The sequence below is a fragment of the Lutra lutra genome, chromosome 4 (genome assembly GCF_902655055.1).
Source record: "Lutra lutra chromosome 4, mLutLut1.2, whole genome shotgun sequence".
NCBI lineage: Eukaryota > Metazoa > Chordata > Mammalia > Carnivora > Mustelidae > Lutra > Lutra lutra.
The window spans coordinates 68759814-68786680 of NC_062281.1; the positions used below are offsets into that span (position 1 = coordinate 68759814).

Genomic DNA, 26867 nt, shown 5'->3' on the forward strand with positions numbered 1-26867 from the left:
AGTACTGCATTCCTTTTTATGGCCAAATAATACTCCAATGTAGGGAAATGCCACATTCTCTTTTTTTTTTTTTTAAGATTTTATTTATTTATTTGACAGAGAGAGATCACAAGTAGGCAGAGAGGTAGGCAGAGGAGTGGGGGAGGAGGCTCCCCACTGAGCAGAGCCCGATGCGGGGCTCAATCCCAGGACCCTGAGATCATGACCTGAACAGAGGCTGAGGCCTTAACCCACTGAGCCACCCAGGCGTCCCCCACATTCTCTTTATCCACCTGTCAGTAGATGGACAAAGCACTTGTTTTCATAGAAGGTGGGAGGGAAAGATAAGGAAAGGAGAGGAAAAGAGAAAAACCTACAGGATCATAGCTAATAATGTAGAGGGAACTACCATGTTGTGAGAAATGTGGGAACTAGAGGAAAGTGAAAGAACAATTTAAAGCAATCAGGCAACAGAATGTGGTAATTACACTAGGACAAATAATCTGGTTCTGTGAACAGAAAATGACATTAAAAAGAAAGACAGTTGGGGTGGAGGAGAGGAATAGTGGTAACTGTTGAAGATTAAAAGTGCCTTGGGAGACTTAATCAGCCAAGGGTAATGTGTGTACCTGATTTGGTTCCTAATTTGAACAAATCAAACATAAACGTATCTTTTTAGATATTTTGAAATGAATATGGATTGGATAGTAGGTATTAGAGAGTCATTAATTCTTGTGCAGGGTGTAAGTTTATGAAGAGTGTTGGGCTCCAGATAGGGACTTGGGCCTGAAGGTAGGGTGGGCTTTTTGGGTGGACTAGACTTGTCTCTACTTAATTGTCAGAGCACAAGCACAGGCAGGGGAGCAGGCAGAGGGAGAAGCATGTTCCCTGCTGAGCAGGGAGCCTGAGGTGGGACTTGATCCCCGGACCCTGTTTCATCACCTGAGCTAAAACAAAGGCAGAGGCTTAACTGACAGAGCCACTCAGGCATCCTTGACTTGGCTCTATTTAAATTCAGAAGGCTAGGTGCTGCCGGAGTAGAAGTTGTTTGAGGAGGCTCTTAGAGTTGTTACAGAAAATGGGACAGGTTGCTAACTGAGGAGAATGGAGAGATTGTTACGGTAGTTTTGAAGGCCCAATTAGCTCGGTAACACTGAATTGATAAGTTACTTAAGGTGTACAAAACTCCTTTTTCACCTCCCTTGAGGCCCCTGTAGGCCCTGAGAGCCAAATAGTTGGATTTGGTCAGAGTTGATTCTTGGCCAGGTAAGTTGTCCAGAGGGTAGGCAAAGGAATTCAGGATTTTGACAAGAGTAGTTGAAATGATAGCCTGTAGATGCCAGGCTGAGCTGGAAGGGAGGTCAAGTCATGGAGGGATGGAGCTAGAGAGAAAGGAGAGGAATAGTGGGTTCAAGGTCCCACTGAGTTTGAAGAGCATGTGTGGTGTTTTTATAATTCTGTTTTCTCGTCACTCTTATAAGCTGTACTCTTCTTTTGTTTCATATGATTTTTACCGAGACTGCTGTAATTCTTACCTTTGTTCCTCTCTATGTAAATCCTTTTTCTGTGTTTGTTTTTTTTTTTATCACTGTTTTCCAGCAATGATTATGATGTGCTTTGGATGGATGGTTTTCTTTGTGTCTTATTTTTGTTGTTCTTCTCTTGGGATTTGTTGAGCTGCTTGGATATGTGTTTTTATAGTTTTCATTATTTTGGGGAAGTTGTCATCCACTATTTTTTCATTTTTTTTTTTTAATGCCTCCTCACTCCTCTTCCAGTACTCTAGTTTCATGTATGTTAAATATTTCAAGTTGTCCTACAGGTCATTGTTGTGCTGCTCTAATTTTTTTTTTTTCCTTTAAGTCTTCCACCTGCCTTTGATCTTCATCTTGGATAGTTTCTGTTGCTACATTTTAAGTTCACTGATCTTTTTTTCTGTGGTGTCTAATCTGTTCTTAACCCATCCAGTGTTGTTTTCATTTCAGATATTTTGTTTTTGTCCGTGAGAAGTTACATTTGGAGCTTTTTAATATCTTTCATTTCTTTCCTCACCATGCTCATGTTTTCCTACTCATCCTTGAGCATATGGAGCATATTTATAATAGCTGTTTTAAATGCCCTTATTTTCTAATTCCATCTCTGTCACATCTTGGTCTGTTTCTGTTGATTTTTTTTTCCCCCTCCTGGTCAGATCCTTCCTCTCTTTTATTCTGCTCTGTAAATTCTAGCCACCTGGAGTGTTTTCTGACACCAGCCAATTCTCAGAGTCTGTAGGACACCAGCTGGGTGTCCAGCAATTGACTTCAGTTTAGTCTACCCACCTGGTGTTAAGTGTCAAACCCCCCAAATGTAAGGCTCACTCCCACAAAACTGCATGCACTTCAAAGGCCAGGTGCAAGTATCAGGTCACCCGAATTTCTGACTGAGCAGCTATAACTTGGGTGTTCCAGTGGCTCTCTCCTCAAGTTTGATAATTTACTAGAATGGCTCCAGATCTCAGGAAGCTACTTTACTTACATGTACTAGTTTATTATAAAGGGTACAAATGAATAGGTTTATAGGGCAAGGTCTGGAGGGGTCTTGAGTGCCGTACCATCTGTCCCTGTGGAGTTGAGGTGTGCCACACTCCTGGCAGATGGATGTATTCCCCACTTCGGAAACTCTGAATCTCCTTGTTCAAGCTCTATAAAACATAGAGCTTAATCTCCAGCACATCCCCATCTCCAGCCAATGGGTGGGGCTGAAATTTCCCACCCTGTAATCTCTTGGTCTTTCTAGTGATCAGCCACATTCTGAGGCTATCTTGGAGCCTCAGCCCAGCTCACTTCTTTTAAATAAACCCTGGTGTGATCAAAAAGGCTGCCTTATGAGTAACAAAAGAAACTGCTGTCACTCTGAAAATTGCAAGGGCTTTAGGAGTTCTACACCAGGAAATGGGCAAAGACCAAATATTTATTTTTACTAAACTGTACCACCCTAACCTCCCCACCTCTGATATCTGCATCTGTAACTCAGCAAGACCACTGGGCTCCTTTTGGGTTCCCGCTCCCTGTGCTAGTCTGAACACTGCCTCCAGAGCAGTAAGGTGGGGGCAGTTACAAGGCCTTCTTCATCACTTCTCTTCTCTCAGACGTCACAGTCCTATGCTGCCTCTTGTTCAGTATGTTTAAGACATATTGTCCTGTTTGTTAGTTTTTTGTGGAGCAAGGCAGTTCCCACAGCAGTTAATCCTTTATGGACTGAAATGAAAATCAAAGTTAGGAGAAGTTGCAGAAATTATGGGAGATTATAGACAGAGAGGGGTCTTTGAATTTGTGATTTGGTAGGTGGTACCATTTTCATTGGGAAATGTAGCGTAGAGGACCAAGAGAAAATGTGAAGGTCAGTAGGCTGAGACGGCAGAGTTTTGGGTGGTGTAGTTCACAGACCTATCCCTGAGAAGCAGGTGCCAAAGTCTTCAGTAAATGATGAGTGATTAGGAATGAAATCCCTAAAGAATCAGAACGTGAAAGAAATACTTGCAAAATGTACTTTACATTTTTGATCACACGTCAATAAAAAATAAATTTTAAAAAGTGTACTTTACATTTTAAGAAAAAAGCACCGTAGAAGTTAAGCTCCCAAAATAGAAATTTGTGTGAGTTTATCTTTTGCTTTTCAGTAAAAAAAGGACATTTTAAAGGTGAAGTGTAAAACTAGAAACAGTTCATTCTATAAAGGTGGTTGTATGCTTTGCCTCTCTCAGCAGGTTCTTTTAATTAATATATAAAAAGCATCTAGGGAAATGGTGGCTACTGGGACTACTCCCTGAAAGTAATAAATAGAATGTGGTTCCTTCTATCTCGGTCAAGGTGAAGTGTGGCGAAAAGGAAGCTGGAACAACCTAATTTTGACCTTGCAGATAAGTTAGGAGCCATCATTTCAAAGAGCAGATTCAGCCGCTTCAGCTCAAAGGATCATTTCTTCCCTAGGGGACTGCTCTGATTATCACATTTATTTATTTTATTTATTTTATTTATTTATTTATTTAATTTTTTTTTTGACCAAACAGCTTTTTATTGAAAGACCATTAACACAAAAGCAATGATTATCACATTTAAAGAAGAGTTTCTAAACACTTCAAAACCAGTGGATTCTAAAAACAAAAACCTATTTTGCACTCTTTTTTCCTCTTGCAGTAGGTTAGTAACTGGTTTAGTTTTGAATAGTCTGGAGCTGTGAATTAACCTGTCACTGTTTTTGCTGTAGGCTCTTCGGTACTTGGCAGAATGCCGTGCTAACAGAGAAAAGATGAAAGGAGAACTGGGGATGATGTTAAGTCTGCAAAATGTTATACAGAAGTAAGTACAATAAAGGGTGTCTCCTAAGGCAGTAGAAAAATGGATCTTCCTGTTAAATGAATGCTGATTGTCAGTATATCATTTTACTGAAATTTTTATTCTGATATGAAGGCATGCTTTTGTGGGTTGTATGTCCGGAAATGTTCTGATGGTCAGTGTTCTTGGATTATTCTTAAACACTGATATTAATAGTACTTAGGAAAATGCTCAAATTTTATTTAGAATATTGATAAATATGGTACTTATGAATCATATCTTTAAAAAGAGAAAATCCTACCTTGTATGAAGTTCTGTGAGGTATATGTAAATTGATTTGCTAGCAAAGCAACACAAGTTATTAATCACATTTGAAAGTATGCAGTACTGGGGCGCGCCTGGGTGGCTTAGTCGGTTAAGTGTCTGCCTTTGACTCAGGTCATGATCCCAGGGTACTGGGATCCAGTCCCACTTCAGGCTCCCTGCTCAGTGGAGAGCATGCTTCTCCCTCTCCCTCTGCTGCTCCCCCTGCTTGTGTACACTCTCTCTCTCTGTCAAATAACTAAAATCTTTAAAAAAAAAAATGTAATATTATAGTACCCTACAAAGTTCTTTTGCTACTTCATTCCTATCTTATTGAAAAGAACCTTTGTTAAATATCATGGCAAAAAAGGGCTTTTGATAAGATTTTCCTGAGCATTATCAAGCTATTTCTCAGAGACTTAAGAGCCATTTAATTTGAATTTTAGCAAATGGGTGGTTTTTAATTGTACCTTTCATCTTACTAAGATTTTCATATCCATTGTCTCATTTTGTTACAACTTTTGAAGTAGCTTTGACAGATGACAGTTTTATAGGTAAGAAAAAAGGAACGTACAGAGTCAAAGTTACTTATCTGTAGTCCTTGAGTTCTCTTGCCCCTGGGATTCCCTGGTTTTGTTCCTTTCTTAGGGTTTGCTGATTTCCTTTTAGAAGGCTAGAAATTGAAGATTAAGTGTTCCAGTATTTCTACTGTGTCTGGAAGCAAAAAAGCTGTGCTTCTTGAGGCTTAATCTTAGTTTACTGTGTATTTTGATCTCCTACTAGACTTGACTGCTTTTAAAACTATAATGAGTAGCCATTTAATTAATTAGTTAATTAATTTATGGTTACTTTGTTTATTTTGAGAGAGAGAGTGTGAGAGAGAGCACAAGCAGGCAGAGGGGCAGAGAGAGAGGGGGAGAAGCAGACTCCCCACTGAGCAGGGACTGGATCCCGGGACCTGAGCTGAAGGCAGGCACTTAACCAACTGAGCTACCCAGGTGCCCCTAATTTATCTGATTTAAAATAAATTGAGTAATTGTCAACATACTGTCTTATATTGGCATTCTATATCTTGCCATCTAATCAATGCAGGCACAGGTAGTACGGAGAGGTGTCCCAGTACACGATATACAGATGAGGTAATTTCTAACAACATAGAAGTTGTACCCTTGCTTGTGCCTCCATCCCCTGCCCAACTGGGTCTTCTTTTTCTCTTTTCTAGGATTTTTATTCGTTTGTCAGAACACAAGCAAGGGGAGCAGCAGATAGTGGGAGAAGCAGGCTCCCTACTGAGCAAGGAGCCTAACAGGACTCCATTCCAGGACCCTGGGATCCTGACCTGAACCCTAGGCAGTCACTGAGTTCCCTGAGCCACCCAGGCATCCTACTTCTGTAGTGACTCCTTAAGGAGCATTGTAAAAACTTATATATATATATATTCTTAAGATTTATTTATGTATGTATTAGAGAGTGCATGCGCATGAGCAGGGGGGAGGGGCAGAGAGTGGGAGAAACAGACTTCCCAATGAACAGGATGCCTAATGTGGCCCTGGATCATGATCTGAGCCGAAGGCAGACGCTGAACCGAATGAACCACCCAGGCCCCCAAACTTGTATTTATTTCAGAAGGCTCTTGGGTGGCATTTCAGAGTCCTCTGCATTCACCTTCAGTTTTTTGCAAGATCTGATGGATATTAGGAAGTCCAGCTGTCTACAACTCCCTGCATCAGCCTCAGCCACAACTAGTTTCTCTGAGCTGCAAGGGTAGGATGTGAAGTCTTGGTTTATAACCCTTCTCCCCACCTCGAAAGAACTCATTAGTTGTAAGGGTCCTGTTGGAAAACCTAATCAAAAATGGCCTCTCTGGCACATCCGGTGCTTTTAGCTTGTGCATAAATTCAGCATGGTAACCCCCACAGCATTCCAGGGCACGAAAGGGTCAAGAACAATAAATAGCTGCTGTAAATGACCACAGGAAAGAAAACTTGCAGTTTCTTTGGCTTGAGCGCTCCTAGAAGTTCTGTACCTCCCAAACACTAATGGTTATATTGTATCAGCGAAGAATCATCTAAACTGACTTCCAAGGCAGTGTGCGTTTTTTCTTAGTTTTCTTGGCTTCTGAATGAATTTTATTTTGTTAATCTTACTTTTTTCGGAATCTTTAAAATATTTGTTATGGGGTTAGCTGCCTGGTAAGAGTACTATGGTGCCTTGATCTTTGATAATGATAAGGTAGAGACTGAGGTTTTTTTCTTGTTTTTATTTGATCAGTTAGGAATAAACAACAGAAAATGTTAACTGCCATCAGTTGTGTTAATTATTCCCTATGAGGTCTTCCTTTGAGGTCAGTTTCACTAGTAAAAATTTGAATTCTAGCTCTTACTTGAGACAAAGACTCTCTTTGCCCTCAGTTTCCTTACTAAAGCCTACAGTGACAGCTTCAAAGTGATTGAGGACCAAATGGGATAATATATGTAGAAAAGCTTTGTATATTTTATAACCTATAAAATATAAGGTTGCATTATTCTTGTTTCTAGTATGCTTTAGTGCTGTGTAGTTAACTAGTTTTAACTGGCATATTAGCTCTGTTGGAAACAGTGAAAGGTTTAAGCATGGATGCTTCTATAGGGCTATTTTATTCATATGATGAAATTAAGATTGTTTATTCTTTTAACACATAGATGCTGAAGTTGAAAATATGTTGTACAGATTATTTAAGAAATTAGATGAAAAACCTACTGTTGCTATTTTAAAATATACTTTAAATTTGAACTTCAAAGACTTAGAGCAAGTTTTAGAGGTCCCGTAGATTAAACCTGTAAATCAGTTTTTTAGTTTGGTTGGCTAAGGTTGTAGTATACATGTGTATGTGTGAGTGTATATATATGTAAGTGAGAGAGACATCTATAGAATAGTAGACTTTTTTTTTTTTGAAAATTTTATTTATTTATTAGAGCACAAGTGGGGGGAAGGGCAGAGGCTTGGGGAGAAGCAGGCTTCCTGCTGAGCAGGGAGCCCAATGAGGGACTTGATTCCAGGACACTGAGATCATGACCTGAGCTGAAGGCAGATGCTTTAACCCACTAAGCCACCCAGGCGCCCTTCTGATGTCAGATTTTATTTTTTATTTATTTTTTTTTTAAAGATTTTATTTATTTATTTGACAGTCAGATATTACAAGTAGGCAGAGAGGCAGGCAGAGAGAGAGAGGCAGGAGGAAGCAGGCTCCCCGCAGAGCAAAGAGCCCGATTCGGGGCTCGATCCCAGGACCCTGGGATCACGACCCGAGCTGAAGGCAGAGGCTTAACCCACTGAGCCACCCAGGCGCCCCTGATGTCAGATTTTAAAGGCTGAACTAAATCCGGGGGATTATTAATCAGCTCTTTCAATTTGCACTTGCCTAAGAAGATTAGGGCAATTAATACTTGTTTGATTATGCAGTCTCTCTTGCATTTATGGCCAAATAGACCATAAAAGTCTAAACTTTTTTAATGTTTTGAATGATAGTATTTGAACAGTAATTTTTTAAATTTTTATTATTTTAACTTAATTTTATTTTTTAAAGATTTTATTTATTTATTTGACAGAGATCACAAGTAGGCAGAGAGGCAGGCAGAGAGAGAGAGAGAGAGAGAGGAGGAAGCAGGCTCCCCGCAGAGCAGAAAGCCCGATGTGGGGCTTGATCCCAGGACCCCGGGATCATGACCTGAGCCGAAGGCAGAGGCTTTAACCCACTGAGCCACCCAGGTGCCCCTATTTTTATTTTTTTTTAATATTTTATTTATTTGAGAGAGAGAAAGAGAGCACTAGCTGGTGAGGGCCAGAGGGAGAAGCAGCCTGCTCTCTGAGCAGGGAGCCTGATGCGGGGGCTCAATCCCGGGACTCTTGACCTGAGCCGAATGAAGACACTTAACCAACTGAGCCACCCAGGCACCCCAACAGTAATTTTTTTCTTTAGGACTAAGGTAGCTTTTAAATGTGTAGATGGTCTTGGATTTTTCTTTTGGCTTTTTAAATTTATTTATTTATTTATTTATTTTTAAAGATTTTATTTACTTATTTGACAGAGAGAAATCACAAGTAGGTAGAGAGGCAAGCAGAGAGAGAGAGAGGAGGAAGCAGGCTCCCCACTGAGCAGAGAGCCCAATGCGGGACTCGATCCCAAGACCCTGAGATCATGACCTGAGCTGAAGGCAGAGGCTTAACCCACTGAGCCACTCAGGCGCCCTCTTTTGGTTTTAAAAGCATTTTTTGAAAATAAGGAAATAATTACTTATAATTGACTTATTGAACAGGTAGTTCATAGTACACAGATCAAGAAATAACTTCATTTGTAATTTAATTTGCTTATATGCTTTTGTAAATTTAATTTTGCCTAAGACAAAATTTTACTTAGTTTTAAAAGGGATCTGGGTCTGACCCAACTGTTTATAGCAGCAGTGTCCACAGTAGCCAAACTATGGAAAGAACCTAAATGTCATCAACAGATGAACAAATAAAGAAGATGTGGTACACACACACACACACACACACACACACACACACACAGGAATACTATGCAGCCATCAAAAGAAACAAAATCTTGCCATTTGCAACTACTTGGATGGAACTAGAGGGTATTATGCTAAGCAAAATAAGTCAAGCAGAGAAAGTTATCATATGATCTCTCTGATAGGAGGAATTTGAGAGTAAGGGCAGGGGGTCGTGGGGTAGGGAGGGAAAAAATGAAACAAGGTGGGATCGGGAGGGAGACAAACCATAAGAGACTCTTAATCTCAGGAAACAAACTGAGGGTTGCTGGGCAGTGGGGGAGGGAGGAATGGGGTGGCTGGGTGATGGACATTGGGGAGGGTATGTACTATGGTGAGTGCTGTGAAATGTGTAAGCCTGATGATTCACAGGCCTGTACCCTTGGGGCAAACAATACATTATAGGTTAATAAAAAAAAATTAAAAAGGAGGGATCTGGGTCTGTAATTGATCCCTTACTTGTTTCTAAAGAAGGATAACAATAAAATTAGTCCTTTGCAGTACACCTGAAGACCATACTTAACAGTGAGAATATCACAGTCATTTGATTATGTTCTCCTTTTAAAATCTTTCAGTTTTTGGGGCGCCTGGGTGGCTCAGTGGGTTAAGCCGCTGCCTTCGGCTCAGGTCATGATCTCAGAGTCCTGGGATCGAGCCCCGCATCGGGCTCGCTCAGCAGGGAGCCTGCTTCCTCCTCTCTCTGCCTGCCTCTCTGCCTGCTTGTGATCTCTCTGTCAAATAAATAAATAAAATCTTTAAAAAAAATAAAATAAAATCTTTCAGTTTTTAAGTAGATGGAAATGGAAAATCTTCCAGAAAGGAATTTATTCCAGTGTGAAAATGATGAAATTTTGGAATTATGAAATACTGAAGTTAAAGGTGGTGGTGGGAGTATTTATTTCATAGAACTATTTTTCTAATCTGTCATCCGTAATTGCTTTATCTAAGCAGTTGTACCCTCTGTGACTCTATAGTTACATAGTTATAGTTTGTTGTAAATCCTTAAAATTCTTTTTTTGTTTTTTGGATTGTTTTGTTTAGTTTTTTTGTTTTGTTTTGTTTTATTTTTTGGGTTTTTTGGTAAATCTTTAATTTTCTAGTTGAAAGTTAGTGCAGATAGCCCCTATAGCAGCACAGACAATTGTAAATGCACATGTATCATCTTGGCAAATTGTTTTTATGAATAAATGGAATTTTTTCCCTTCTGTTGCTGTTAATATGAAAACCACTGATACAGGTTTATGAGAGAATTACACCCCAAAGTCCTAAGGAATCCAATAGATATAATAGACTATCTTCTCTCCTGTGAATCTGGAATGGCTCTAGCTCTATACTATCCTTCAGAGAATTGAGAAAATAATCATTTGCATAGTTTTCTTGTAGAGCTAGTTTCTTTTGCAAATCTCAGAAAAGTTAGAGGAATGGTATGTCAGACATACGGTAGCAATAACTAACCAGGAAAAGGAGGGTTAGCTTAAGGAAACTGACAGCAGAGGCAGTCTTCCCTTTTTTCTGAAACTTCTGTCCAGTATGGTAGTCATTAGCCACATGGAGCAGTTTAAATTTAAATTAATTAAATTTAAAAACCAGTTTTTCACTTGTACCAGCCATATTCTCAGTATTCAGTAGTCATGTAACTAATTGACTACATTTCCATCATCTCTGAAAGTTAATGTTGGGCAATGCTACTGTTCTGAAATTTCTTTGCCTAACTATATAAAAGGCTGTTTTTATATTTTGGTTTACTTTTATTTTGTAGATTTTTTTTTTAAACAAGTTCTAGTAGAAGAATTACAGAATCAAGGAGTATGGATATTTTTGTGTATTCTTATCACAGTTAGTTTTTTTCAAATAGTACCAATTATATTCTTTTTTTTTTTTTAAATTTTTTTTTTATTTTTCAGCATAACAGTATTCATTATTTTTGCACCACACCCAGTGCTCCATGCAATCTGTGCCCTCTACAATACCCACCACCTGGTGCCCCCAACCTCCCACCCCCCACCCCTTCAAAATTCTCAGATCGTTTTTCAGAGTCCATAGTCTCTCATGGTTCACCTCCCCTTCCAATTTCAGTACCAATTATATTCTTAAAAGCAGTTTCCACTTCATTGAATTTTATCAAACATTGGATGAATTGCTACATTGCTTTTCTCCTTTTCTACCCTGTCCAGTTCTAGATCAGTTGAAAAAAAATGTTAAACCCATCTGTGTTCTTCAGGGTTGATATAAGATAGATGACATGGGTAGGTACATAAATTCATTGAAATTGATGTGAAAAATTTTTGTATTTGCATTTTTTGTGAAATATTCTCAAATTTTACACCAGATTCTCAAAGGCATTAGTAAGTAACCCTGTGTGGTTTAGAACTACACAGTGCTTATTCTGCAGAACAGGAAGATAATCATTTAATGTTACAGTGGTTTAGTATTTTTTGTCTCTACTGGTTCATTTAATATATAATGTATGCATTTAAAAATTTTTTATATGAAGCTCATTAGTTGAGTCTTTTATGTGTTATGATGATTGTTTTTTTATTTGGTCCAAACACTTGAAAAGAGTATTGGTGGTGGAAAAGGGGTAGCAAAGACATTGTTTTTTTTCCTTCCTAAATTCATGAGTATCTCTAACTACAGTCCTCATACTCTTTACAGCTTGTGGTTGGCTGGTATTTAAAATATCTCAGAACTACAGTGACCTTTTCAGTACTGTAAAACAGCTACCAGAAAAGTGCTGAGATATCTCCCCCTCAAAATAGTCTTTTTGATAGCTTCTTGCAATACACAGCCAAAGTCATTCAAAGTAATTGATGTCTGTGGTCAACAGTAGCCCAGAAAAGCAGTGGCTATAGTAAATTGAGTGCCCAGAAATTGCCAGATTAGTGCCATTGGACCTGAAGTTCTTTATAGATTTATAGTTTGAATATTGGAAATTGAGGTGGTCCTGCTCATTCAGTAAACAAATGGATTGTAAAAAGTTTAGTGAGGCCCTGTGGAGAGAATACATCCCCATTCTTGAAGAGAAAAAAAAAAAAAGAAAATTAAGATCAGTAATATAAGTACAAGTATTTTACTATATTTTAAAAGATTTTATTTATTTATTAAGATTTTATTTATTTATTTGACAGAGATCACAAGTAGGTAGAGAAGCAAGCAGAGGAAGGGAAGCAGGCTCCCTGCTGGTCAGAGAGCCCAACCCTGGGATCATGACCTAAGCTGAAGGCAGAGGCTCTAACCCACTGAGCCATCCAGGCGTCCCTATTTTATTTATTTTTTTAAAAGATTTTATTTATTTATTTGACAGAGATCACGGGTAGGCAGAGAGGCAGGCAGAGAGAGAGAGGTGGAAGCAGACTCCCCCCTGAGCAGAGAGCCCAGTGTGGGGCTGGATCCCAGGACCCTGGGATCATGACCTGAGCCGAAGGCAGAGGCTTTAACCCACTGAGCCACCTAGGCACCCCTATTTATTTATTTTAGAGAGAGAGTGTGATGGGGAGGGAGAGAGAATCTAGAGCAGACTCCACGCTGTGCACAGAACCCAACATGGGGTTTGTTCTCACAACCCTGAAATCATAACCTGGGCCAAAACCAAGAGCGGGATGCTTAACTGACTGAGCCACCCAGGTGCCCCAGCATAGTACTTTAAATGTAGAGGGAGGAATAGACTATTGGGGTGAGGAAGTTTCACAAGGAAGATGGTACTTGAGGTTGAGCCTTCAAGGGAGGAGTAAGTTTGAAAGCAAATGGTCTGGGTAAAGCTCTTTTGGTTGAGGAAAAGGCATTTATAAAAGCTATTCAAAAAAAGACAAAAGGTGCTGATGTTGGTAGAGCTGAACGGGAGTAGATTTAAAGGCCTCAAATGTATAAGGTTTGAACTTAATTGAGCTTATCTATAAGTGAAATGAGGGTTATTTTTTATACTTATGTGTATTTACTGTTTATTCAATTTAACTAACTAAAAAGCATTAGTCTGTACTGTCCAGTTTGGACACTTTCCACATATGGTGATTTATTAATTCAAAGTAAATAAAATCATTTTTTTAGTTGTGGTTGCTCAGGAGCCATATGTGGTGAGTGGACAGTGCAGCTGTAAAACATTTCTATCAATGCAGAAAGTCTTTGGACAGAATGGCAATAGATGTTTATGTGAGGAGCTATGGTAGGATTTAAAAGTTCAAGAATGAAAACTTTTGTTTTAGTTGTGGTTTCCTGAGATAAATATATATATATATATCATATATATATATATATATGATATATATATCATGATCACAGGGTCCTGGGATAGAACCTTGCATCCGGCTCACACACACACTTTGTTAAAGATATGTAAAAAATGTAAATTAAGAAGCAATCAGTTTGAATTTATTACAAAATCTCTTTATTGAAGTAACTTTTTTTTTTTTTAAGATTTTATTTATTTATTTGACAGAGAGAGATCACAAGTAGGCAGAGAGGCAGGTAGAGAGAGTGAGAGGGAAGCAGGCTCCCTGCTGAACAGAGAGCCCGATGCGGGACTTGATCCCAGGACCCTGAGATCATGACCTGAGCCAAAGGCAGCGGCTTAACCCACTGAGCCACCCAGGCACCCTATTGAAGTAACTCTTAACATGAATGATCCTCTCCTGATTTGTTTTCTCCCTTTGGATTTTTATGTTTTATACCTTCTTGAAGGAAAGGGTACTTTCAAATTACGTTAGTATGAATTCAGGGATGGGTTATATCTTGATTCTTTTAGTTGATTGTTGAATTAATGATTTTGATTAAATATGCTGTTGCACGGTTATAATGATAAGTTTGGAATCTCAGTGAACCACAGATTTAAAATGAAATTAGAAGACCCTGGGGCACCTGGGTGTCTCAGTCCATTAAGCGTCACATTCTTGGTTTCAGCTCAGGTTCTTGGATTGAGCCCTGTGTTGGGCTCAACACTCAGCCAGGAGTCTGCTGGAGATTCTTTAAAACCCCTCCCTCTCCTCTGTTCCTCCTCACCCCCACCACCCCATGCACATGTGCACATGCTCTCTCTGTATGTAATACATAAAATCTTTAAAAAAATGACATGAAATTAGAAGACCTTTTGAGCAGCTAGGTGCTTTTTCTATGTTGTTGGGTATTCTAGGAGTCACTGGAATTTCCTTTCAGTTGAACAAAGCATCAGAATGAAGAAAACAAGGCTCTGCAAAGTCAAGGGATAAAATTACAGAATCAATAGAAGTGACAAGACAGATTAATTTGTGTGTGTTTCTTTTCAAGGACTACGACTCCAGGAGAAACAAAACTGCTGGCTTCTGAAATTTATGACATTCTTCAGTCTTCCAATATGGCAGATGGTGATAGTTTCAATGAAATGAATTCACGTAGAAGGAAAGCTCAGTTTTTTCTGGGAACTACAAACAAACGTGCCAAAACAGTGGTTTTGCACATAGATGGTCTTGATGATACGGTAAGACTTTTATAAACACTTGGTTTATAAGATGGGGTGGGAAAGCGGTGGATCCACCTTCTGACGTATCAGGAGGTCAGTAGTAACCTAAGGCTATATCACAGTGCCTGTCTCATTTACTTAACTCATCATGTAGGCATTTTATTACCTCACATCATCACAAGAGGAGGGGTAAGTATAGTACGATAAGGTATTTAGAGAGAAGGGCGCCTGGGTGGCTCAGTGGGTTAAAGCCTCTGCTTTCCGGCTCCGGTCATGATCACAGGGTCCTGGGATAGAACCTTGCATCCGGCTCTGCTGGGTGGGGAGCCTGCTTCCTCCCCACCCCTCACTATGCCTCTCTGCCTACTTGTGATCTCTATCTGTCAAATAAGTAAATAAAGTCTTAAAAATAAGATTTTTTTTTTTAAAGATTTTTTATTTTTATTTATTTGACAGAGAGAAATCACAAGTAGGCAGAGAGGCAGGCAGAGAGAGAGAGAGGAGGAAGCAGGCTCTCCGCTGAGCAGAAAGCCCGATTCGGGACTTTATCCCAGGACCCTGAGATCATGACCTGAGCCGAAGGCAGAGACTTAACCCACTGAGCCACCCAGGTGCCCAAAAAAAAAAGATATTTAGAGAGAAAGATCACATTCATGTAACTTACTATAATGTATTGTTATATTTTATTTTGGTAATCATTATTATTAATCTCTTACTGAGCCTAATTTATAAATAAACTTACCATATGTATGTATAGGAAGAAAACATAGTCTGTATAGGTTTTGGTACTTTCTGCAGTTTTGGGCATCCCCTGGGGGGTCTTAGAATGGATCTCCCATGTATAAGACAGAGAAGAGGGACTACTGTAAATAGTTTCTTGAGTGACATTTGCCAGCAGTCTTGAAGAATAAGTCCCACGGGGGCATTTTGTCTTAAAGGTGTCGGTTAATCAGAGGACATAACAATTTTAAATATTTATGTACTCAAATAGCACTAACAGCCAACTGAATCTGTATCCATGGGAACACACTGTCCAGCAACAAGATAATATTCATTGTTTCCACATACACGTGGAATATTTACCAAGGTAGACCTTATTGTGGGCCATCAAAACAAGTATTAATAAATTTAAAAGATTTATGCAAAGTATGTTCTCTTAGCACAAGGAAAAACAAATTAGAAATCAGAAATGAAGTTATTTGGAAACCAACCAAATATTTTGGAGACTAAATAATAGATTTCTGAAATAATCCACGAGTCAATGAAGAAATCAAGAGATTATAAAGCATTTTAAACTGAACAAAAATGAAAATGTAATATCAAAATTTGTGGGATGCTGGTAAAACAAATAATTAGAAGGTAATTCAATAGCACCAAATGCCTAAATATTTATTTACAAGAAAGAAAAGTTCTCAGTGACTTAAGCTTCTACCTTAAGAAACTAGAAAAAGAAGAAATTAAGTCCAAAGCAGAAGAAACAAAACAAATCAGTGCAATGAAAAGCAATAGAGAAAGAACAATGAAATCAAAACCTGATTCTTTGACATAATCAATAAAATTGATTAACTTGTAGCCAAATAGATCAAGAATAAAAGAGAAGTCACAAATTATCAATACCAGAAATAAGAGAAAGAAAACATTGTTATTTAATGTCAGTGGTATTAAATACATTCCTAGTGTTGTGTAACCTTCACCGCTATACTGCTTATGAATGTACAGTTTTTTTATCTTGTAAAACCTAAAGCTCCATACTCATTACACAGTAACTCCCCTTTCATCCTTCCCCCCAGCCCCTGGCAACCACTATTTCACTTTCTGTCTCTATGATTTCAAAAAATCAGTCTCTTTTAAGATGTTTTAAAATAAAAAGTATTTTCTGTCCACCTACATTTTTGCCATTTCCAGGGCTCTTAATTCTTTTGTGTAGATTCTGGATTTTCATCTGATTTCATTTTCCTTCTGTTAACATTTTTTACAGTGGGACAGGTCTGCTGGCAATGAATTCTTTCAGGTTTTTTTTTAATTAATTTTTTTTAAAGACTTTTTTTTTTTAAAGATTTTATTTATTTATTTGTCAGAGAGAGAGAGAGAGTGAGCACAGGCAGACAGAGTGGCAGAGAGAGAAGCAGGCTCCCTGCAGAGCAAGGAGCCTGATGCGGGACTCGATCCCAGGATGCTGGGATCATGACCTGAGCCGAAGGCAGCCGCTTAACCAACTGAGCCACCCAGGCATCCCATGGTTTTTTTTTTTTTTTTTTTTTTTTTTAATTGAAATAGAATTGACATACTATAAATACACCATTTTGAAGTGTTCAATTCCGTGCTTCTGGTATATTTACGGGTTTGTGCAGCCATCACCATAGTCTAACTCCAGAACATTTCATTACTCCAAAAGGAAGCCTCGTACCCATTAGCAGTCACTACCCCCATCCCCTGATAATCCCTAATTTACTTTCTGTGTTTATGGATTTGCCTTCTCTGGACATTTCATTTAAATGGAATCATAGGCTGTGTGACCTTTCATGCCTGGTTTTCACTTCAGCATAATGTTTCCAGGGTTCATCCCTATTGTAGCATGTATTGTCCATCTTTCCTCTTTGTAATATTCCATTGTATGGATGTACTATATTTTGTTTATTCATTCTTCAGTTGATGGATATTTGGGCTGTTTCCACTTTTTGGCTATTATTAATAATTCTGCTGCGAACATTGGTGTATAAATTTAGTGTGGATTTATGTCCTCATTTCTTTTGCAATTGTTCCTGGGGTAGAGTTGCTAGGATGATACATTAACCTTGTTTAGCTTTTGACCAACTTCCAGAGTGTTTTCTACAGAGTCTGCGCCATTTTACATTCTCATCAGCAACATATGAGGGGTCACTTTCTCCATCTCTTTCTTGTCGGCATATATTTCTTTTGTTGTTTAGTAGCGGCCCTAGTGGATGTGTGTGTAGTAGTATCTTATTGTGGGCTTTTTTTTGCTGCTGTTTTTTTGTGTTTTTTTGTTTCTATTTTGTCGTGGCTTTGATATGGATTTCCTAGTGATTAATGATGTTGAGTATCTTTACATGCGCTTATTGGCCATTTTTCAGTGGTTGATGTAGTGTTTATTGTATGTATCTTTAATTTGTCACATATTTTCTCTTTTGGAGAAATGCCTATTGTCTATTTTTAAAGTGTTTATTTGTCTTTTCATTCTTGAGATGAATTCTAGTATCATGTATTACACTGGTGGTTTTCATTTTTTTTTTTAAGATTTTATTTATTTGTCAGAGAGAGAGCACAAGCAGGGGGAGCGGCAGGCAGAGGGAGAAGCAGGCTCCATGCGGCACTCGATCCCAGGGTTCTGGGATCATGACCTGAGCCGAAGGCAGACACTTAACAGACTGAGCCACCCAGGCGTCCTGGTGATTTTCATATTCTGAATCAACCTTTCACTCCTAGGATAAATCCCAGTCGGTCATGCTATATAATCTTTTTAATATGCTGCTGGATTCAGCTTGCTGGGATTTTGTTGAGGTATTTTATGTGTGTATTCCTACAAGGTATTTTATAGTTTTATTTACAGTTTTCTTTCATGTGGTATCTTTTCTGGTTTTGGTATCAGGGTAATAACTGACTACATAAAATGAACTGCAAAGTGTCTGGATGAGTTTGTGAAAGATTGGTGTTGATTATTCCATAAACATTTGATAGAGTTAACCAGTGAAACTGTTTGGTCCAGAGCTTTCTTTGTGTGATATTTTCTGGTTTTAATTTAATCTCCTTACTTATTATAGGTCTATTTTTCCTTCCTGGAGTCAGTTTTGATAATTTTATTTTTCTAGGAATTTGTCCATTTCATTGAGATTATCTAAGGTGTTGGCATAATGTATTGTTGATAGTATTTGCTTATAATCCTTTTGTTTCAGTCAGATTATTTTTTTAAAGATTTTATTTATTTATTTGACAGACAGAGATCACAAGTAGGCAGAGAGGCAGACAGAGAGAGATGGTGGGGAAGCAGTCTCACTGCTGAGCAGAGAGCCTGCTGCAGGGCTCGATCCCAGAACCCTGAGATCATGACGTGAGCCAAAAGCAGAGGCTTAACCCACTGAGCCACCCAGGCACCTCTGTTTTAGTCAGATTTGCCTTAATGTCCTTTTATTCCTGATTTTAGTAATTTGAGTCTTCCTTTTCTGTTTTTCTTAGTTTAGCTAAAAGGATTCTCAGTTTTTTGGTTTGTTTTTTTTTTTTTTTAAGGATTTATTTATTTATTTGATAGAGAGATCACAGATAGGCAGAGCGCAGGCAGAGAGAGTGGAGGAAGCAGGCTCCCTACGGAGCAGAGAGCCCGATGTGGGGCTAATCCCAGGACCCTGGGATCATGACCTGAGCCGAAGGCAGAGGCTTAACCCACTGAGCCACCCAGGTGCCCCCCCAAAGAATTATCAGTTTTGTTGATCTTTTCAAAGAACCAACTTTTTAGTTTTAATTTTTTTTTCTATTTTTTCCCTACCATAATCTTTATTATTTCCTATCCTCTGCTTTCTCTGGGCTTTCTTAAATTAGAAATTAAGGTTCCTGACTTGAGATTTTCTTCTGTTTTAATGTAGTTATTATGGCTTATAAATTTTTGTTTAACCACTGCTTTCTCTGTATGCATCAGATTTGGTATGTGGTGTTTTCATTTTATTTCTCTCAAAGTATTTTCTTATTTTTCTTGTGATTCCTTTGACACATTGGTTCTTATTTAGGAGTTTGTTTTATTTCCATATATTTCTGAATTTTCCAAATTTCCTTCTGTTATTAATTTCTAATTTCATTTCATGTGATTTGACAACATTGGATGATTTCAGTCCTTTTCAGTATATACAGGCTTCTTTCATGGCCTACCAGGGTCTATGGTCTATCCTGGAGAATGTTCCACATGTCCCTGAGAATCTATACACTGTTGTTTGGAGTATCATAAGTGTTGAAATCTGTTGAATTCTGTTGCTTTATGCTGTTGTTTAAGTCTTATTTTCCTTGCTCATTTTCTGTCTACCTAGTCTGTTCATTTTTGAAAGTCAGATATTGAAGTCTCTAACTCCTTTGTATGTCTGCAGGAGTCCTTTTTTTTTTTGGAAAGATTATTTTCAGTGGGTGTGAAAGTCTAAGTGACAGAATTTTTTTTTTTCTTTTTCTTTTTTCTTTCCTTTTTTTTGAACACCACACTTTAAGACATTGCTCCACTGTCGTCTTCCTTGCATTGTTTCTATTCTGGATTCTAGTTTTCTTATTTGTGTTCTTCTCTATGTAATACATCTTATTTTTCTCACTCTGCCTACTTCTAAGAGTTTCTCTTTCATCACTGCTTTTGATCTGTTTGTTTATAATGTTCCTTGGTATAATTTTCTTCATGTTTATTCAGCTTCTTGGATCTCTGGGTTTATCATATACAGCAAATTTGGACAATTTTTTTCTATTATTTCTTCAAATATTGTTTCTGTCCCCCTTTCCCTTGGTCTTTCAGAGATTCCTATTATACATATTCAGCCATGTGAAGTCTCACAGCTTGCTGATATTCTACTCATTTTTTTTCTTTTTTCTTCAGTTCTTCCCCTCTCCTTTCATTTTATTTTATTTTATTTTATTTTTTTAATATTTTATTTATTTATTTGACAGAGAGAAATCACAAGCAGGCAGAGAGGCAGGCAGAGAGAGAGGAGGAAGCAGGCTCCCTGCTGAGCAGAGAGCCCGATGCGGGGCTCGAACCCAGGACCTGGGATCATGACCTGAGCCGAAGGCAGCGGCTTAACCCACTGAGCCACCCAGGCGCCCCATCATTTTAGTTTCTGTTGATATTTGCTAAATTTTTCCTTTGCAAGTGTTTAACTTCCTGTTAATCTCATTCACTGTGTTTTTTTTTTTCGTTACCATTGACACTTTTATTTTATTATTTATTTTATTTTTTTTATTTTAAGTAGGTTCCATGCCCAACGTGGGGCTTGAACTCATGACCCTAAAATCAGGAGTTACATGCTTTGCAGCCAGGCGCCCCTTATTTTATTTCTAGAAGTTTGATTTGGGTTTTTTTAATATCTCCTTAACATGTTTATTTATACTTTATCTATTTGAACTTACAGAAGATGGTTGGAATAATTTTAATCTCCTTACTAATTTAATCATCTGTGTTTTTTTGAGTCTATTTTTATAGATTGATTTTGTAATTATAGATTGACTTTTAAGAGCCTGATACTTAACAGACTGAGCCACCCAGGCACCCCTGTAGTTACTTTTCAATCCATTTTTGCTTTGGATTCCATGTTTGAGACTTGATACCCAAGTGGATATGTCTGATAGCAAATGAAAATAAAGTCCTCTTGGAGATACACACCTGTGTTCTCCATGGTCATAATGGTTGAAGTGATGGGAATAGTCTGCTGAGAGATGAAGTTGAAAAAAAATCACTTAGTTTTAGGCACTGGACCTTGGTAACAAGATGAGACAGATAGAATAACCAGTGGTCTAAGTAGTGTATTACTAGGAATCAAACATTGAAAGGGGTATGTTTTATTGTGTTGTCAGTGGAAAATGACAACTTAAGAGAGGGTATTAGCCCTTGAGAATGCAGTGGTAACCATTGAGAATGCAATAAATGAAGGAGGTGGTGATATTTATAAATACCAAGTGCTTTAAAAAGTAGTGAGTCATACACTGAACACTAATTCTAACATCAGTCTATCAGAATTATCCTCAGAGACTTTTAAGTTAGAGCACAGGTCAGCAAACCTTTTCTTTAAAGGGCCAGATAGTAAATATTTTAGGTTTTGCAGGGCATATGGTCTTTCTTAAATCTGTTAACTCTGCTATAGTATGACATTAGCCTCAGACTAATGTCAAATGCCTGCAGCTGTGTTCCAGAAAAAACAGTTGGTAGACTATAGTATGCTCACCCTTAAGCTAGAAGAACCTCTGCTTTTCAGCAGTTTTTATATATATTATTCTGTATTATTATTTTAGTAATATGTAGTCTGTATTATTTCTGTATTATTATTATTATTATTTTTTTAAAGATTTTATTTATTTATTTGACAGAGAGAGATCACAAGTAGATGGAGAGGCAGGCAGAGAGAGAGAGAGGGAAGCAGGATCTCTGCCGAGCAGAGAACCCGATGCGGGACTCGATCCCAGGACCCTGAGATCATGACCCGAGCCGAAGGCAGCGGCTTAACCCACTGAGCCACCCAGGCGCCCCTCTGTATTATTATTTTGCATTAAGGTTTAAATTAATATTGGCTAACCTCTTTTTTTTTTTTTTTTAATTTATTTGACGGAGAGAGAGATCACAAGTAGAGAGGCAGGCAGGGGAGGGGGGGAGTAGGCCCCCCACTGAGCAGAGAGCCCGATGTGGGGCTTGATCCCAGGACCCCGAGATCATGACCTGAGCTGAAGGCAGAGGGTTAACCCACTGAGCCACCCAGGCGCCCCTGGCTAACTTATTTCTGATAAAAATTATTAAAACTAAGTATTGGTAATGAAGTTTGAAAAAAAAAATCCAGCGGGAATTATTAGTCTGTTGATCTTATAAAATTTAATAAACTTGACTGAACACCACCCCAGTATGCCCTCAAGAATGAGTCCGTAGAACTGAAATAGGGATTTTTGCTACCCGTCCTCACTCCTCTATGGCCCCCCATGATGACTAATTCTGTGTGGTTTGAGTTGATTTGTTTCTCTTTATTATTTTGCCAAATTTTTAAAATATTTTGCCAATTTTAATAATATTTTGTTTTTGTTTTTTACCTTTTCAGTCTCGGAGAAATCTCTGTGAAGAGGCTTTGTTAAAAATTAAAGGTGTTATTAGCTTTACTTTTCAAATGGCTGTTCAAAGATGTGTGGTGCGGATCCGTTCAGATTTGAAAGCTGAGGTTAGTATTTTAAATGGCTGAATATCCTTGAGGTTATAAGTAAACAAATCATTGTTCAAAATTGTTCCTTTTAATCCTGGCCTAGGCTTTGGCGTCAGCAATAGCATCGACCAAGGTTATGAAGGCTCAGCAAGTTGTGAAAAGTGAAAGTGGCGAAGAGGTAAATACTTTTAGTTTTCTTTATACCTAACTGACTCCTAATTATTCTTTATGGCTAGCAGATTGTTAGTATTTTCAGGCTGTAGTTGCCAAATATACAGGAGTGTGATTGGGTCAGATTATCTTAATGTTTCTTGGCTAACAGTTAACCCTTTTGGAAATAGAAGTCTTTTGTGGATTTCAAAGTCTGTTCTTATATTTTGTGGGTTTCAGAGTGTCTTTATCTCAGTGGAGACATCTTCCTAATTTTATATGGAAGTAAAGGTTATCTAGTTTCCTTACATTGTTTGTTTTTTTTTAAAGATTCCATCCATCTATTTGACAGACAGAGATCACAAGCAGACAGAGAAGCAGGCAGAGAGAGAGGAGGAAGCTGGCCCCCCGCTGAGTAGAGAGCCCAATGCGGGGCTCGATCCCATGACCCTGGGATCATGACCCGAGCCGAAGCCAGAGGCTTTAACCCACTGAGCCACCCAGGCGCCCCCTTACGTTGGTTTTTATTTTTTATTTTTATTAGTATTTTTTAAAAGATTTTATTTATTTCTTTGACAGACAGATCACAAGAAGGCAGAGAGGCAGGCAGAGAGAGAGGGGGAAGCAGGCTCCCTGCCAAGCAGAGAGCCTGATGCGGGGTTCTTCAATCATGACCTGAGCACCTGAGCACCTGAAGGCAGAGGCTTAACCCACTGAGCCACCCCTGGGCCCCTTACATTGTTTGTTTTTGTTTTTGTTTGTTTTTCTTACATTGGTTTTTAAATACTGTCTTTCTAACCTTAGTTTTGCTAATGTAAAAAATAAAGTAAAAGTAATGTAAAAAATAATGTAAGAAATAAAGGTCACCATGGATAGGTAAATATAGTGAAAATCTTAGCCTCTTGCTACTTTTGCCACTAGGGAAAACAAATCTGCATTTCTTTAGGGTATTTGTCTTCCCATAGAAAGGAGATTTAGTGGTCCTTCAGGGGCCCTACCTAGGTAGCCAGATAACTTGCTTTTGTTTTCTTTAAATAGATAAGAATTGCACGTTTATTCCTGGAGCCTCAGGAGAAAAGCATCTTAATTTTCCTGTATATTTCTGCTTTTCTGTGCTCAGCATTTGGGCCTACCTTTATGTAAGAGGAAGATTTAAAGGAATATAAGCCCTGAGAATAAACACGGTGATTGGAATGAGTAGTAAAGTTGACCTTTAACTTAAGACATATATATCTTTGTCAGTTAGGATGATTTGGTAGTAACTCTTAACATGTCTCTGTATCAGATGCTGGTCCCATTCCAAGATACGCCTGTGGAAGTCGAACAGAACACAGAACTGCCCGACTACCTGCCTGAGGATGAGAGTCCCACAAAGGAACAAGACAAAGCAGTGTCCCGGGTCGGCTCACACCCAGAGGGTGGAGCCAGCTGGCTCAGCACAGCTGCAAACTTTTTATCCAGATCATTTTACTGGTGACTTCACTTTGGGTCTCTAGGACTGTGTGAACCAACAAGGGGCCAGTTTTCCATTGTTGTGGTGAACTGTCAAGTGCAATTTGCAATAAGTTATCATGAAAAGTTTTTAGATTACATGATTGCGTATGCTGCATTTTACATTTTATTGGACATTTTGCCCCACTCAGTGGTAAAAAGGACAGAGGCTACAGGTGGATATCTTTGTTGATGAAGGTATTTTGGTTTTGTTTTCCTTTATTTGCCTCACTTTTTAAAAAAAAAATGGGTCCACTGTTAAACCAAACATATATATGTGTGCAGCTTTACATTTTATTTTACGTGAAGCACATGATTAGGAAAACTCATTTTCTCCTCAAGCCTCAGGACCTATCTGAAGAGAAGCTTATTATTATCTTTTTTTTTTTTAGCTCAAGTTGTGCATGAATTACTGAACATTTTTCTCTGCTTTTCTTCATGAAAGATACTTACTTTGGTATTCTTCACTGAAATTGAAAACCTTCCTCATTATCCCCCTTTTGTGCCTTTTTTATTTTGCCAACCATGTTTATAGGAAGAACATTACTATAGAGACATTTTGTGAATTAAAATATATCCATGTGAACATAGTAGTCCCTAAAACCACAAGTCTACAAAAACTTTGCAGTCTTACTTGTTGTAATTTTAATAAGATCAACACAAAATCAGCCAAGAAGAAGGAAATGTGTATATTAGCAAAGTACTGTTGGAAACTATTTGAATGTGATCAGCTGTGGTTCCAGTTGACTATTGTTCAGTTTGGTTTATATCAGCTCTTAAGAGTTCCGTCCAGCATAATACTGGAAGCAGCTGTAGATGGTCTCTAGGCCTTACTTTGTGGTCATATACTGTCCCTCGCTAGGTTAAAAAATAGTAAAGAACTGACAAACTTGAAAAAAGAAAACAACAATTGAATGCCTATAATGCCATAGTGCCATTTGGTAGAGTCTAACCTTAAAACATGAATTGCTTGGCATCTGCCTATTCAGTAGGCATTTCCTTGTATTGCCTTTTGTGAATTTATTACGAACATGCAGTTGTACTGAATGAAAAAAAAAGACAAATTATTGCTTATAAAGAAATAAAGCCAGCATTGGTCCACTTAATCTTGTTCTCATGTCCAGCCAGAAAAAAAGAACTTCAGTGAAGGTAAGATAAATAAATATAAATATACATACATATATATTTTTTTGGTAGATAAGAGCTAATTACATATATGTAATGCTTTATTAAATTTCTGAAATATTTGGCAACTAAAATTTTCAAAATCCAACTAAATCCAGATAAATTTTAGTGCTAATCTGATTAAGAAACTAATATGGAGAATTTGACATTCTTTTTCATCAACATTTAGAGCTGCTATTTTATTGCTTGTGGAGAATGTGAAGTGAATATTGGACCCTGGAGGGTTTCCTTGCATTTTCATCGCTTCTCTTTTAGAGAAAATTAAAAGCATCCAGTGTCACTGGAAAAAAAAAAATTATTGTAAAATACTTCACCAACAAGAATCTTGAATTCCCGACCTTCTGGAGGGAGGGGTAGTGAGGGGATTGGGAATGCTAGTTTTCACGTGTCTGGGCTCTGATTCAGATGACACGCACAACTGAAAGTAGAAGCTTTCCAGGCATGTATTGCTTTAAATGTGTAATCCAACTTGCTGCCAGAACCAGACGTGTTGAAAATGGAAACAAAACCACCTCCTTTCGGTAGCCATTAAAACAAAGTTTACTGTTTAACAAGTTTGTATTTGATTTTGCATCGCCACACATCTGCCTATTTAAAAAACATCTCTTTGGTAGTAATGGTTCAGTACAAGTAGGTATTACAGCTTGATGTCTGTGTGTTCTAATTCTAAGTGTTCTTTTATTTCAGGTCTTATAGAGCAGTTAAGGCAACTGTAACAGCATTTTTTGAAATATATTGTAAAATAATAAAAGGTAACATAATTAAAATTGAATGGATATTGCATTTTTGTGGTATAAGCATTATTGATTACTCCTGAGCCTGTTTGTATCCACAGTGCCTGGCACCTTCTCCCGGCTCTCTGCAGGTGCCTTACCCAGCTCATTCCCATGCATCTTCCCTTCATTTCCTTCCCGCACCACACATGCCTCTCCCTGGGTTTGGATCAGCTTCTCCGGTACATATACTCATTGTAGCATGTATCGTATTAGACTGAAATTAGATTTACCAGCATTCCCTCCTGGCTTAGCTCTCTGAGAACTGAGAGAGTCTGTAGCTGTTAACGGGCTAGTAGTAACTGAACAAATACTTTTTTAGGAGGATGAACAAAGAATTTTTCTTGGATCAGTAAAAATAAATGACAGGTACTTGTTAACTTGTTGGGTGACTAGGGAGAAAATGTCAGGTTGTATTATTTTTTTCTGGCATGTTTGTTTCTGACTTACTGGTATTTAGCAAGTTTCTTCATTTGCTTTGTCGTTTGGTTTTTATTTTTCAGAAAAGTGGGAGAGGAGCATAATACTTGCTCTGTTGAATGAAGTTAAGGTTCGCTTATAATATCGTGATTCTTATAGAATTGTTATAGGAGAAATTTATTTATTTATTTATTGTTTCAGTGTCCTGTTTTATAACTTACTAGCTATTTAATTTTAGGTAATAATGTAGTCTCTGAGGTTTTTCTTCATTAATGGGATGGAGAGAATTCTACTTTATGGGATCATTATTTGAATCCGATGAGATCATCACAAGTAACTTGAAACTAAAATCTTCTAAGTTTAAGATGGAATTACTCTTACTGGAAGTTTGACACGATTCTATTCTTGTGCTCGATTCC

The 26867-nt window shown here is 38.1% G+C and overlaps 1 protein-coding gene across 3 annotated transcripts in view; it reads left to right on the forward strand.

Annotated features, from left to right (window-relative positions):
- ARMC1 (armadillo repeat containing 1) overlaps positions 1-26027 on the forward strand; it is a 33396-nt gene extending 7369 nt beyond the window's left edge. For all 3 annotated transcript variants that reach the window (XM_047727363.1, XM_047727364.1, XM_047727365.1), the window contains exons 3-7: positions 4228-4319; positions 14384-14573; positions 22331-22447; positions 22533-22607; positions 23865-26027. In XM_047727363.1, coding sequence (XP_047583319.1) covers positions 4228-4319; positions 14384-14573; positions 22331-22447; positions 22533-22607; positions 23865-24056 — 666 coding nt within the window. In that variant the 3' untranslated portion in view covers positions 24057-26027. The remainder of the gene's footprint in view (positions 1-4227; positions 4320-14383; positions 14574-22330; positions 22448-22532; positions 22608-23864) is intronic.
- The last annotated feature ends 840 nt before the right edge of the window (positions 26028-26867 follow it).